The sequence below is a fragment of the Neltuma alba genome, unplaced genomic scaffold (assembly GCF_004799145.2).
Source record: "Neltuma alba isolate B1F8T4 unplaced genomic scaffold, ASM479914v2 tig00011679_pilon, whole genome shotgun sequence".
NCBI lineage: Eukaryota > Viridiplantae > Streptophyta > Magnoliopsida > Fabales > Fabaceae > Neltuma > Neltuma alba.
The window spans coordinates 2,421-17,283 of NW_021636318.1; the positions used below are offsets into that span (position 1 = coordinate 2,421).

General features: G+C 35.8%; 3 protein-coding genes across 7 annotated transcripts; 1 reads left to right on the forward strand and 2 right to left on the reverse strand.

Annotated features, from left to right (window-relative positions):
• Positions 1-242: 242 nt before the first annotated feature.
• Positions 243-2,603, reverse strand: LOC114716541 (pentatricopeptide repeat-containing protein At5g27460-like). The gene is made up of 3 exons (XM_028901550.1): positions 2,470-2,603; positions 2,149-2,395; positions 243-1,644 (listed from the first exon to the last, which is right to left on the reverse strand). Exons 1-3 carry the CDS (start codon positions 2,601-2,603, stop codon positions 403-405), a joined length of 1,623 nt encoding a protein of 540 aa, XP_028757383.1. The 3' UTR covers positions 243-402.
• Positions 2,604-2,766: 163 nt separating this feature from the next.
• LOC114716540 (chaperone protein dnaJ 1, mitochondrial) lies at positions 2,767-10,631 on the forward strand. Of its 5 annotated transcripts, none has more exons than XM_028901547.1 (20): positions 2,767-2,877; positions 2,962-3,067; positions 3,182-3,268; positions 3,375-3,466; positions 4,449-4,532; positions 4,644-4,682; positions 4,860-4,970; positions 5,056-5,097; positions 5,184-5,271; positions 5,865-5,929; positions 6,096-6,158; positions 6,241-6,313; positions 6,809-6,900; positions 7,309-7,380; positions 7,927-7,983; positions 8,809-8,857; positions 8,971-9,040; positions 9,310-9,399; positions 9,477-9,559; positions 9,956-10,078. In XM_028901547.1, exons 1-19 carry the CDS (start codon positions 2,851-2,853, stop codon positions 9,511-9,513), a joined length of 1,344 nt encoding a protein of 447 aa, XP_028757380.1. In that variant the 5' UTR covers positions 2,767-2,850; the 3' UTR covers positions 9,514-9,559; positions 9,956-10,078. The 5 variants fall into 5 exon arrangements, 4 of the variants coding, with proteins under 4 accessions (XP_028757380.1, XP_028757381.1, XP_028757382.1 ...); XM_028901548.1 differs by having other exon boundaries at positions 9,477-9,538; positions 9,992-10,050; XR_003737647.1 differs by lacking the exon at positions 9,477-9,559 and adding an exon at positions 10,419-10,631 and having other exon boundaries at positions 2,768-2,877; positions 9,992-10,181.
• A 1,608-nt stretch (positions 10,632-12,239) lies between these two features.
• LOC114716522 (extensin-like) lies at positions 12,240-13,094 on the reverse strand. The gene has a single exon (XM_028901518.1). The coding sequence runs from the start codon at positions 13,092-13,094 to the stop codon at positions 12,240-12,242; it is 855 nt and encodes a 284-aa protein (XP_028757351.1).
• Positions 13,095-14,863: the final 1,769 nt, after the last annotated feature.

Below are 14,863 nucleotides of genomic sequence, written 5' to 3' on the forward strand. Positions count from 1 at the left end.
AGCTCCGTAAACAAGGTGCAGGGAATCAACAAATGAATGAGGCTTATGGGAAAACTACCTCCCGTCCCTATAACGCCATCTCTAGTGGAACTAGTTTCAGCCATCTCAAATTGAACATATTCGAAATCTACAAATATGTGATAAGGTAGCATTAAAAAAAATACCACAAAGAACCCATTTGGAATAGCTTATAAGTAGTTTATAACTGTTTCTTAATAGTAATTTATGAAATACGAGGCAAGTATGTGAGAAGAGTTTTGTCTCGGTTTACGTGAAACGTATTTATAGAATATTTCACCGCTCTGTCAAACGGGGAGAAAATCAATCACAAAGGGGGGAAAAAGGAAAATCTGCGTGTATATCAGCAAGCAATGAGGACTAACCCCATGAAAACCATAACACCTACTTATTGCATACTTTAACAATGGCAAGGGTTTCATTATCCATCCCCACTTTATCCTTTTCTATCATTTCAAGGACATGATCGGGTGGTTTGTTAGCAGCGAGGTGTATGCGGAGCCATATTTTATACAGTGACAAACTTGCAAGACCAGAATTGCGGATATCTGTAATGTACTCATTCGCATCTTCAAAATTTCCATGTTTCTCGAAATACTCCGCAATGGCCAACAGGAGTTCGTGTGGCGGTCTCCAGTTGCAGTCTTTCAACATAGCAAGAGCTCTCTTCACGGTAACAACAGCCTTGTCCATGTTCTTGCTCTTGACATATCCTTCCACCAGAATTTCCCATGTCTTATAATTTGGACGACCTCCTCTCTCCAATGCATGAGCATGTAATGATTCGGCTTTTCCCACCATTCCATTCCTCATGTATGCACCCAAAAGAACATTGGAGACCCTGATATCATAGTTCTGACAGTTAGACTCCCATTCCATGAAGATGTTCTCAGCTTCTGTGATGTTCCCAAGCTTAACCAAACAAGACAATACACAAATGTAGTTGACACATGTGATTCTACCACCAACCAACTTACTAGCTCTCCAGAGCCGCAATACTCCCTCCTTTTCCTTCAAAGACGCATAAAGCGTCATGAGGAAAAAGTAACCAAGACGATTACAATTGGATAGTTTCTTTTCTGCGTTTCTTAGAACAAGAATGGCTTTGTCAGATTGTCCCGCTTTCAAGTAGATATTGGCCAAAGTAGCAAGACTGCTCCATCCCACTTCAACATTTTGATCATTTTTCATCTCTCTAAAAACCATCTCTGCAGCAGTAACCCCAAGTCCTTCCCCCTCATGGCAAGCATTCATCCAAATGTTGTAGGAAAGAACATCAAAGAGGATTTTGTTTCGTCTCATTTGCTGGATAACAAGGGGGACTTTGTTGTACTCATTTGTAGCTACATACAACTTCATCATCTCATTGTAAGGGAGTGGGCTAACAACTAGCCCTAGTTCATAGAGCTTTTGCATGAAAACCTCAGCTTTATTCGTGTCTCTATCTCTTACATAACCTCGAAGAATTGGGAGATAAGTAGCCTTCTGGGTAGATATATCGGGTAAGCGCAAAAAGTACTTTTCAGCCTCCACCACACCACGAATTTTTATAATTAATTCCAATTTGGCACCATAATCCGCTGGTGACATCCGAAAATTCTTCTGGCTTTCCATCCATGTCATTATCTACGAAGAAAATAAATAAATAATTTTAATTTTCAATGAATAGAATGGATTCTGTCGCATCTAGTTCGCAATTTGCATCATGTTAACTTGCTCAGAAGCGACCAAAAGGAACCACATCCAGCAACGGCACGCTAAGTAATGCTGTGAAGTTTCAAGCACATATATATTCCTGACTTTCTGGTTTTCTTCTGTTGGAGTATTGGTTACTGAGTAGAGTTAGTTGTTAGTTATTTCTCTCCCACCCGATGTTATAATCTACACAAAGAGCTATAGGAGTATTGGAGTGTTACCTCACTTCAATTAGTTCTCATCACCCATGTTTCTCCTATCAATAATGATTCTTTGTTAATATCAGTTATCGGTTTATTGTTAGTGTTGTTTACCCGGTGAGTTTTGCTCAAGTTAAAAGTTTCTCTTCAACACTAGCATTAACCAAACAACAATTATAGAAAACAAAGCATTTAATACAAGGAAATCGTTCTGGAAAATACAAGGAAATCGAACCTCCAGTGAGTGGTGGTAGCGTTTTAATGAGAAGAGTATCTTGGAGATGCGTCTGAGTTCTGAGGTTGAGACGTTGTTGCCCTGGTCAACCCAGTTTTGAAGCACGGACGTTGGAATTGGATCAGAAGGTTTAAGTCCCAGAATCCGTTTCTTCAGGTTGTCTTTCTGTGTCAATTCCACGTCGAATGCAGCACCGCGGGTAGCTAGGGGCCTCCATGGACTTTGAGGGCTGAACAGAATGTTGTAGCTGTACGAAAATCATCTCAAGTGTCAGTGCATCATCGCCAGAAATCAGGGAGCCAGAGAACCAGAGCGACCTACCTTCTGAGACCGGCGAAGAACAAGCGGTTCGCCGCCATAGAGCCCCGGCATTCTCCATCACAGACTTTCGGGTTACGACCCGTCACCTCGTTTCGCAGCACAAATGGGATAGAAAGTTTGGACCGTCCATACATGTGGGTCCCATAATTCTCACGGTCCAGATTCACGGTAAATACGGCACAAATTCGCCCCCAAACGATGTAATTAAACGCACCATTGAATTTTCTTGATTCCCACTGCAGGTGCGCCAAAAGATTGAGCTAAAGCCCCTAAAACCCAAGAACAAATCGGAGCATTCCGATCATCGTTCAATCGGCATCATCTCTTTACGGGGCTTCATTTTTTTCAACTTTAAAGCTATATCTACAAGCGGCTGAGTGAATGCGACGGTTTAGTTGGTTAACGCCGGTGAGTATTTGTCATTCGAACAATGTCAGAAGTCAAATTTCTGTTTCTTTTTCTCTGCGTTATTGTAATTTGTGTCCAAAGCAGTATCGGCGTCGACTGCTTGCATCTATGGCTTTGGAACCGCCCGTTGATCAAGGAAAGTCCATTAGTACATTATTGTCCTTTGGCCAATCGTTGTCTATCAGACGAGGCACGTTTTTGAATTTCTACTTTTCTTAATACTAATTGCCATTTCCTTTCGTAAGCTTAATATTTTCTCTTCTTTTCTCTCTGTTTTTTTTTTTTTTTTTGGGTGCTGTAACAGCTTTGATGAGCTGCAATTTTGCCAAAATAAACGACCAGTCTGCAACTTCAAGAATACCTTTAAATTATCGTTATATTCATGCCACAGGTTTGGATGAACCGCGAATCACCATATTTTTGCTCATTATCAGTGCTTACATTACCTCTCAAATATTCGGACTTTCATTCATTTCTTTCTATGCCTGTTATTCCAGCATTTCTTTCTTCAATTGAGCGAGACTACTATCAAATTCTTGGTGTTCCTGAAAATGCCAGTCAGGACGATATCAAGAAGGCATTTCACAGAGTGAGTGCTTGTTGGAAAGAATTCCTTTTGTGGGGTACTAATACCATGTGATCAAAGCCAGCTGATAGACTTGAATAGGAATGAGGAAGTAGAAGCATGATGCATATGCAGAGAGAAAATCAGAAAGACTGGTTGAAATTGGATATTATACCACGTGTTGGAAACAATTAAGTGATGAAAGACGAAAGAAAATTGAAGCTACTTAGTTACAAGCATTGCTAATATAGTTTTAGTTAATATGACCTTGTGACAAGATGTCACGAGTTTCTTTTTGTGATCGAGTTGATGTTTTTTTTTTTTTTAATACAAACTGTATAACTACTCAACCAAAACAAGGCCAGACAGGCCAAACAAGTTTAAGTTCCCTTATCAATCGCCGCCTCCTTAAGTAGAGGTTGGGGTTGATCAAGAATACAAAAACATGTCATGCGAAGCTTTAGCTATCTGATCAACTAAAAATAATTGAGTCCTACTAACATGATTTAAATCTACCTGCCAATATCTATGAAGTACTAGCCTAGTGTCCTCTACAATGTCCCTAAAAGGGTGATTAAAATTACAACCTCTAGATAATAAATTCAAAACCTCAATACAACCAGAAAAAAGGATAATAGCTTTATAGCTTTTCTGCCAGCACCAATTAAGGCCAATCATGATGCCTAAGACCTCTGCTATGGCTGGAGGGACTGGAGCAAGCTTACTGCTGAAACTACTTATCCATTGTCCGTCTTTGTCTCGAATGACTCCTGATCGAATTGATGTTGAAAGAGTAATAATACGCAAAATTTTTACATAGTTTACGAGATATGGTCAACAAGTAATAACGTGAAGTTCACTGAAGTGAAACTAGATCATATGAACAGCTGTTTGCTGAAGGGTTATAGTTGCATTATAAAATAATACTCTCATTCTGCAACTTAAAAATCATGGTTGAAGATGTTTTCACTTGGACTGTATCATGAACACTTCTCTTCCTTTTCAGCTTGCTAAGAAGTACCATCCTGATGCAAATAAGAATAATCCATCTGCTAAGAGGAAATTTCAAGATATAAGAGAAGCTTATGAGGTATTTACTATAATTTCTATGGAACTGTCATCTTCTTTCCACGTGGATATTTGAAAATTAATTGATTGATGGCATGGTATTCTCACATGCCTTTTTCTAATTCGACTTCAGACCCTGAGAGATTCTAAAAAGAGGACACAGTTTGACAAGGTAATTTTTCTTTTCTCCTGAGTTGTCTTCATCATCATCCTTCTTCTTGTATGGATGGTCTGGAATTTTAGTTGTTTAGAACTCTTTTGAAATTCCGTAATTCATAGTATTCATTGTTGTTTTAGTGAACTAATTATTTCTGTTATATTCTGTGACGAACTTCTATTTTAACTGAAGATGCGAACTTCAGATTCTGAGAATATAGAATATGAACGGGATGCTGAAGAACGGTTTAGAAATGCTTATAGGGCTCACTTTTCAGATTCATTTCATAAAATCTTCTCTGAGGTATTCATATTGGTCTTGCAGCTATGGCTTTTATTGTTACTTGAATACACAAGAACTAGATAAAAATCTGTTTCATTCTTCACAGATATTTGAAGAAGCGACCACTCATTCTGCATCAAATATTGAGGTCACCCTAATGTTGTTTTTCAGTTGTTATGTTGAATAATTTTGATATATTGAAGCTAAACCATTTCCTTGTTGTTTTGTTAATAGGTTGAGATATCACTTTCTTTCTCAGAAGCTGTTAAGGGGTGCACCAAACATGTGTCTTTTGATGCAGTTGTTCCCTGTGATTTTTGTGGTGAGTAAAATTTATATATGCTTGGAGAAAAACAGTTTATATATCCTTGGAATGTGAAATCTGGAACACCGTATGACAATAATGTATATGCTAGAATCATTTTGCAGGTTGTCAGTATATGGATGATGATTGCAAAATAAGTCAAAATCAGAACTTGCAATCGGAAATGATAAAAAAAATCAAGACAGAGAATGGACTTATTGTTGCATTGCAATTTTGCAGGTTCCCAATCCTTGAATGACATGTAGAATAAGGCACAGAGATTAGCAACGTTTAGGAAATCAATCCTGTCAAGCGAAACATGCATTAGGATATCTCAGGAACCCAATTTTTGGAGGGTGGAGGTTTGAAAAATATGGCTCCACTGATATTAGGGTGGGCTTAAGTGGAGAGATCAGTCCCATGAGATTATGAGACACAAATACTGACAAGCAATATTTTTTAGAAGCTTAGGAAACATGCAAAGTATGCACCACTGAATATGTAAATTGTTGCCTCAATTCACTTGTGTCTGTAGTAATAAGTTTAGGCAGTCTGTTTCTTGTTCCGCTGTACATGATTTTATTAGAGTGGATTATTTTTTCATAATGCAGATGGGCGAGGCTATTCGCACAATGCAAAGGCAATTGTTTGTCCAACATGCAGGGGCGTAGGCAGAGTAAGTGCCTTAAAAGAACAATAGTGATGATTATTATGAGAAAATCCTATCAAGATTTTGGTGTTGAGACTATTCATTTTATTGGTTGTCCAGTTCTTAACGTACTCCTTCATTCTTCTTTTTAGACAGCATTAATCCATGCTTGATTGCAATGTATTTTGACTAGGTTACAATCCCTCCATTTACATCAACATGCATCACTTGTAGAGGATCAGGGCGAGTAATCAAGGTCTTCCATCATCTTACGTTGAATAATCTTCTGTGTTCGATCTCTTCCTCTGAGATTGTTAATGTATATCTTCCTTGTGTAGGACCACTGTAAATCTTGTGGAGGATCTGGGGTGGTAGAAGGCATTAAAGAGGTTAAAGTTACTGTACCAGCAGGTTGGTTTCTAATTTTTGTGATGAAGCTACTAACGATTGTAACTTTGGTCCATCAAGAATAAATATAGTTCATATTTCCTTTCTTTTCTTTCCTCTTTTTTTTTTTTTTTTGGGGGGGGAGGGATTAATGCACATCTTTAATCAAAAAATCCCTACACCCAATCCAGCTATGCATATCCTCACATTTCTATTTTACTATATTCTCCTATCCTAATCCAATTCCAGATAACCTTTTATCCTCTCTTCTCCAGCTTAGGTTGATTTACTTTGAACAATACTGTATCCATTCCAGTGCATTATGGGACGGGCATCAGGCTCGCTATTACTAATGTTAAGGAACAAACCCATTTAAATTAAAAATTGAAAGCATCTGGGGTGCAGAATTTCTTGCCTAGATCTTCTCTACCACCTGTGTGTAATGAAGAATCATTCATTAATTTTATTTTATATTAACTTTTTTTCTTGATCTAATCGTAGTCTTCATTGAATTATTAGGTGTGGATTCAGGAGATACAATTCATGTGCCAGAAGCTGGACATGCTGCTGGACGTGGAGGTCGACCTGGAAGTCTATATATTAAAATAAAGGCATGCCTACACATTTTTTGTTTAAACATTTTTATTAATTCAGATTTGTTCTCAGGTTAATCTATACTGATTTTCTGGTTTATGAATCTGTAAATTTGCCTATTTCTTAATTCTTAAAAATTGAGATAGTCTCAATCAAACCTATAGGAAATTTTGATATTTAGCATTCATGAATTTGATTTGCTGCAATATTTTATTTTTTCAGTAAAGTGACATATTTCATGAAAAATCATATCGCTATCTAGAAGTTTACACTACTATTTAAAACCAAACTTCTAGATCAATGAAAAGCTTTGGCGGTACTGCCATTTACTTTTGCTGGTCATAGTTAATTATATTTTGGTCTATTTTTCCTTGATAATCATTATTTTTTATTCTCATTTGAAGTTTGCTTTTCTGGCAATATAGGTCGCTAAGGATCCTGTTTTTGCCAGAGACGGTGCAGATGTTTATGTGGAGTCTAACATCAGCTTTACGCAAGTGAGAATCGAGTAGTATTAACCTGTCAATTGCCTTTGTTTCTGGCTCGCTTGTTGGTTACTTAAAAATGATATTCCGATGAACCTGAAGCTGCGCCTTACTTTTAGTTTTACATATAATTATTAATTTATTAATCTATTTCATATTCACATACAGTCTAAATTTGCTAAATTGATGATGTGCTTCTCCTTTTACTGTTGGACAACTTGGAAATGCTGCCAAATACAGTTGTCATAATGAAAAGTTCTGTAAAGCATACTCATATTACATGCATATCATATAGAATGAAGAATGTGTTGAAACTTGTCCCACCCCCCATCCCCTTTTTACCCACTTTCCTCCAGCCTGAGGCAATGGATTTACAATCTAAGTAAGGAATACGGCTTTGTTAAGTTAGCTGTTCTTTCTTAGATTTATATCCCATTCCTTGAACTTTTGCGTAAGGTCTGGTGTACATACCGTCTTTGGCACCTTATTGATCTGGGTTTCTGTTGATCAAACCATGCAGCAGTTTTATTGATAGAATAAAGGTTTAATTTCTTACAGGCTATTCTTGGTGGTGAAGTTGAGGTCCCTACTTTATTAGGGAAGACGCTAGTAAAAGTAAGAGTATGATTTATTTTGCCACTATTTTCTTTTGTTCTGCTGAAATTGTATTGACACAGAAAATTAGCATAACCCTTTTCCTTTCTTTTCGTTGGAGAATAAATTTTTCATAGATTGCGATACAAAATAAAGGCATACTCCTACTAGTAAATGCAAAAATCCATTCCAGAACTTTTTTGCTTTGAATCTTTACTACAAACTTTGTGTACTTTGTTTATAGTTTTTTAATACTTGAAAAACAAGGGAGTGTGAATCGACTCCGATAACCAAAAGAGGATGTAAATCTTGCCCCTGAAGAATGGCATATTACTAAACAGTTGGGGAAAGAAATTTCACTTTTTAAGACTTCTTTCCTCGGAATTTAATTGTTATCTAACAAAATAAACTTTTGGTTCAGGCAAGAATGGCCCCCATAATGCTAATAGTACATGCAAGAGATTTAAAATCTTGTATGGATGTGTTGCTTTGTTCCGGTTCTCTGTTGCATATGAAGAGAATGTAATGTTGCGGTAAAACATTTCTGGGGACTTCTTCTTGAATCCCAAAATACCTTCCAGGAAAAAGACTAATCGGGTTTCTAATTTCAAAATTCGAGATTGACCACTTTTGTTTAATTGCACTGCCCATATTTATTTCAAATTGTGTTCGTTTTCTTCCTTTGTGTTTATTCAATAAATTTTAGATTCATGATCATGGTGGGGAAAGTTATCGTGACCTGACTGGCGATGAACAAATCATGGCTTCGAACTTGCCACGAAATAATTTCACATTTCTGCTAGTCGTGACCTCATCCTTTCTGTTGTGCAACTATGTTCCTTGCAGATACCTAAGGGTGTTCAACCAGGGCAGCTTCTGATTTTAAGAGGCAAAGGTATGAATTTATAATGAATAGTACCTTCTATCAAGGGCGATTGTCGGCAGGCGTACCTTTCTTTCTATCACCCACTGCTTGAAATGTACAACTAATGCTAGTTATTGTTGCAGGACTTCCGAAGCATGGTTTTCTTGTAGACCATGGAGATCAGTTTGTGCGCTTCCGTGTTAACTTCCCCACGTAGGTTTCCAGTATTAGCATCTTGAGAAATATGTTGCTCAGTGCTTGATTATTACTATAGCTTTAACGTTTGAGTCATATTCAAGTGTGAGAACAAGCAAAGTATCACAATGAATTTGTCTTCAGTTGATGTTTTCTGTGCCATTATAAATCGGCATTTGTATTCAAATACTCACCATTTTCCCATTTGGTCTTATTTATGCGTGAGCATTAGCACGCTTTCAGTGTAGTTGCATCATCTCACTTCTGATCTGCTCATCCTTTTCTAGTGTAATTAATGAACGACAACGAGCCATTCTAGAAGAACTTGCCAAGGAGGAAATAAAGGAGGGATACAATTCACAGATCGAAGGAAATTGGTATGTTCCCTCTATAAATTAGCTTTCGAGATATTGTACACGTTTTTGTTGCCTTATGCCAACGTAAAATTTGACAGTTGCATGGCTAATCGGATGGAGGCATATCACGAGTAGTGGCGTGCTGCTGTTGGCACATAAAGTTTGCCCGTCCATTGGCATCGTTGAAAATCTTGTCTAGCATGCTAGCTTAATTGATTTTGTTTAATACTACCTCTGGTCCTTAATATAAGAGCTTGTTTGACTTTTAATTTGGTCATAAATATAAGATCTCAATCCATTTTATCTCTTATATTTATCTATTTTTTCTAAGTTAGTCCTTGTAATAGTTGCACATATTAAATATTTTATCAAAGAACACTTGATTAGTAAAGGTATTTTAGGAGAGACAACACCTATTTATTACAAACAACTAACTTAACTAATTTTCTTAATATACTCAAGTTAGTCAACTAGTCTTACATTAAGGACCAGAGGTAGTAGCATTTATCGTTGCCTATGATTAAAATTTTGCTTGAGTGGCATCCGATTGTGATGAAAATGCAAAAATGGATAACAGGCTTCATCAGCAGCTATCTACTGGTTGAACTTACAGGTGGCAGCAAATTCTCGGATACGTGAGGGGTCCATGGTTTATGTTGGAACTATCCGTGCTGATGTTAATTCTCCTCTTCATCAATAAATTGTTGAGCTGATAACTTGTTCAAAAATTATTGCAATGCTCCTTACCAGGGGAAAAGAGCGATTGTTGCTTTCTCCCTCGTTACGGATTGTGTTAGTGAAAGGTACCAAAATCTTTTTTTTTTTCCTTTCCTTTTTTGCATATTTTCAATTCTCGTATTAAATTATCAACTAGATAATCAGGAGGCTGAAAGCTCTTGGTCGTGTTGGCTACTCTGACTGATCATTATTGGAAATCTGTTATCTTTACGTGACATAGTAATTGGTTTGCCTGCAGATGTTAATTTTTGAACAAGTATCTTGACTCTTGTGCTAATTGTGCGCTTGTTTATTGCAAACAGGGCTAGATAGAATGAACAAACTGGGATAAAAGCTATTGGCAGAATAGTTCTATTTGTTGGCGTTCAGTCCTTCAGACAGCGTCTTCAATGAAATAGGTTTAACTTCATACTTTTCGAGGATCCATCTGCTGATTTTGTTCACAGGTTGAGGATATCATGGAATTCATTCTTAACATCATTACATTTACGAGCCCCACTCGTAGTTTTCTTTAAGAATAAATGCTTGTAATGCTAATTATGTTATGAAATTTTTTTGAAAATCATTTCTGTAAATGTGCAACGAGCTGTTCTCCCGCTAACCACAGATGCGCTTTATATGGTTATGCTCATATGGCGAATCAGATCGGCGGAATGCATAGTCCAGGATGATATATTAAAAAGATATATTGTAATATTACATAAAACAAAATTAGAAAGATAAAGGAAGTTTCATCCAAGTTATGGCAGCGAACGTTCAACACGCAACTGGAACGCGTGGCCGGTGAGGTGATAAGATGCCAAGCATCGTTACGGATTGTGTTAGCGAATCAGCTCTTTTTACTTTCACTTTCATGTGTTTTTAATTATGTCTTTTTATTTTTTTTTAATCAGGTCCTTATAGTTTCACTTATTTTTAATTAGGTGTTTTGTAGTTTTTGAAAAATTATTTATTAACTTTATTCTTTAAAATTAATTTTATTTTTAAATTAATAATTATATAATTGGACAAAATAATTAATATAATCATTTAGTAATTAATAAATAATCCGAATAATAATTATACTTAAATATAAATTATTTATAATCATATTTTAATTTTAGATAAATTTATTATTATAATTTGAATTTTATAATTATAAAAATTCGAATTGAAAATAAATAATATATTTGTTTAACTAAAAATTTAAAAGAACATTAACATAAGATTGTTACAATAATTTATTATTTTTAAAATGTTATTATTTGTAAAATAAAAATAAAACTACAAGAACCTAATTAAAAACAAAGTAAAACAATAAGGACCTGATAAAAAGAAAAAAATTATAAGGACTTGATTAAAAATATATGAAAGTAAAAGGATCTGATAAAAAGAAAAAAATTTATAAGGACTTAATTAAAAATCAGATGAAACTATAAGGACCTAGAGATTAATTATCCCATAATAAAAAAAGGCTTACAGTTCATTAATGTTTTTATGAGTTGTATTATGATTTTTTATAAATTATTCTAAAATTTTTAATTAAAATATGATAAATATTCTATAATAGTCGTATGAGTGTATGACGTTTGTATGATTTAATTAAAAGGCCATGCAATTGTATATGAAATTCATAGATAGGATGAAAATTAGATATTTGTTATACTCTATCTTGTAAGTTTGATAATTTCTGTATTATGTATATTTGATATAAAATGTGTTAATAACTCTGTTATTCATGCGCCATTAATGGCAATACAACGTATAATATTGAACTTCATAAAAAATACAGGTAAAAGTATATATAAACTTTTTCTTTGATAAATTAAACATGCAAACAAAAAGAGTATTAATTGCACCATAACAAACTAGAATTACACGCCACATGTTGATGGCAAAAGAGAACATACACAGGGCGTAAATCATGATAACCATGAGTCCAGTCAGAGCAATAACACAAATTGAGTCTTAATCAGGTCAAACAACGAAGTGTAATTACAAATTGAAAAATAAATACATTACGACGTGAAGCGTCTTATCGGCAGACACGTGCACTCGCGCCCTTGAACTTCAATTCACGAAGCCACTAGTTTTCTCAAAAATACTGATGAAGCAAATGGACTGATGGCCGCGAAGATTACGATTCACGTGTAGGATGGATGCCCAGACTGATGAGATGCGGCCTCACCGGCAGGAACCGTGAGGCGCTTCTTTTTCTTTTTGGCCAAGCAGATGAGACCAACTAAGAGGAATGCGATGAAGAAAGCACCGCCTAGAGAAGTGCACAATGCGATCAACAAGGTGTGGTTGTGACCCTGTCCTCCTGAAGGTGGCGCTACGATGTCCGAGGACGGGGGCACCGCCTTCAACGGTGGTGGTGCATATCCTCCAAACACAGGAGGTGACGGTGCTGGTGAAGGGGAGTGAGGACCTCTTTGTGGCTTTGGTGGTTTAGAAGGACCTTGTGAAGGTGCAGGAGTCAAGTTATGCTTGGGCGGAGGTGCATGAAACAGTGATCTAGGAGATGGAGAATAAGAGCCAGGTGCAGTTGTCTTTTGAGCTGTTGGAGCATTATTCGGTGATGATGGCTGAGCGGATGGTGCCATCCGCGACGGACCATTGTTATTACCTGGTGGTGGTGCCGCTGCGGTGGAGGTTGGTGGCATGGCAGAGGGTGGCACTTGAGATGGGCCGTTATTAGTTGGTGGTGTACTCTTAACGGGAGTCACTGAAGGAGTTGGTGGCGAAGGGGAAACGGAAGGTGGCGGTGAAGACGGAGCATGGTTAGCAGGCGGCGGCGGCGGCGGCTGACCAGAAGGTAACACGGGAGACGGACCATTATTGGTAGTTGGCGGGGGTGAATGAAAGGATGGTGGCACAAGGGACGGACCATTAATGATGGCTGGTGGAGGCGGCGCTGCTACTGGGGATGGCGGCGACCAGTTTGGATGGTCATACTGATTAAGCGGTGGTGGTGGAGAGTGATAGGGGTAGGCCATTTTGCCAAAAGAAAGAAGAGGGGGGGGGGGACAAAAAGAACAGATAACAAATGTGGATGCCAAAGGTCCAGTTCATAATCTAGCATGATTTATATATAATCATGGTAGGTACATGCTCTGTATTTGTTTACTCCCACATCGCTAAATTTTTCTTGTTTCTTTTTGGTTTTGATAACGTGACGCTGGGCTTCTGAGTGGCATTGGACAGCATGGGGCAGCCTATTTTATAATACAGGTTGCTAGCGCCATCATCGGGCATATGATATATTCATGCTTGCTTCTCTCATCTCCGTCCTGTGCCTCTCTTCATGTTAATAAACCTACCTATTTAACATCAATACAGACTATAAAACATGTCATTAAGTGTTATATTATTTGAGACACAAATGTTTACTATGACTTCCAATAAATCTCGTGCAGTTTTTAATTCTTTCAACGTTTTTTTAACGTATTTTAATTTTATGCCTTCACAAGGTTTTACATGCATTTTTAATATCATCGCGCTAATACTTTTCAAATTATAAATTTTATCGCATTTATCTTTTAGATATTTATTTTTACTTTTTACCTTTGAACTCTGTATATCTTATTTTAATTTTACTACTGTTTTTCCTCCTTTAAATTATTTTGCGAAACTTTTTATATATTATAGTTTTCATTAATATTTCTCAAAATAATTGACACAAAAGTAGAAAAATAATAATTTAATTATTACAAGTTGAGTCATGATTTGGATGTGGTCTGACAATTAAAAGCCATTGCCTCAACCACCTTAATTTTTATTCTAATTTTGAAGACATCGGTTATTGTCTATTTAATTAATTAATGTTTTTGTACATTTTAAAATTACCTAAATGTTGAGAAACCAGTATAATATTAAAAAGATTTATAAATATAAAAAGGTTAATCGAAACTTTGGTCCTTTAAATTTGTTCTAATTTTGATTTTAATCCATCAAATTTCAAATCATAGGTTTTACTCCCTCAAATTTTTTTCATTTAAAATATTAGTCCCTATGATCTAATAAAAACTTAGACAATTTTGCCCTTGAGGGACCAAAACATATAGTTTAAAACTTGAGAAACCAAAACCAAAATGAGTACAAACTTAAAGGACCAAAAATTATATTAATCCAAATATAAAGAAAGACACGTAGGCAGGTTACATAGGGTTAATACTAGTCTTTATAATTTGATAAAATTTTAATTTTAATTCCTATCATGGTTTTTTGTTCCTAAAATTTCATAAGAAATTGACTTGAGTTTAGCAGTGTTAATTTTTAATCAACACTATTCTTAAGTATATAGAACAGAATTATCGGGGAAAAAAGACCAAATTTAGAATTTTTTATGAGATTATATAAACTAAAAAATACTATTTAGAATTATAAAGATTAACATTAAAATTTGATCAAAGTATAAAATCAACAATAATATTGACAAAAAAAACCAACAAACACAAGGAACTGAATTAAGTATAACAAGAAAAAAGACAAGTGGAAATAAAAAGAAAAAAATTCTTCTACAGGCTGTAACGGAATAAAGCATTAAGGGTGTATTTGGCTGAAACCAAACCATGGTTTGGAGAATAGCTTCTGAAGAATAGATTCTGAAAAAAATAGATTTTAGGAAGAATAGATTTTGTGAAAAAGTAATTTTGAGAAGTGTGAGTGTTTGGATAGTTGTTATTAGAAGTACTTTATATATATACAAATTGGCATAAATTAATATGATAATTATAGAAAAAATATATTTTATGATATATTTTAA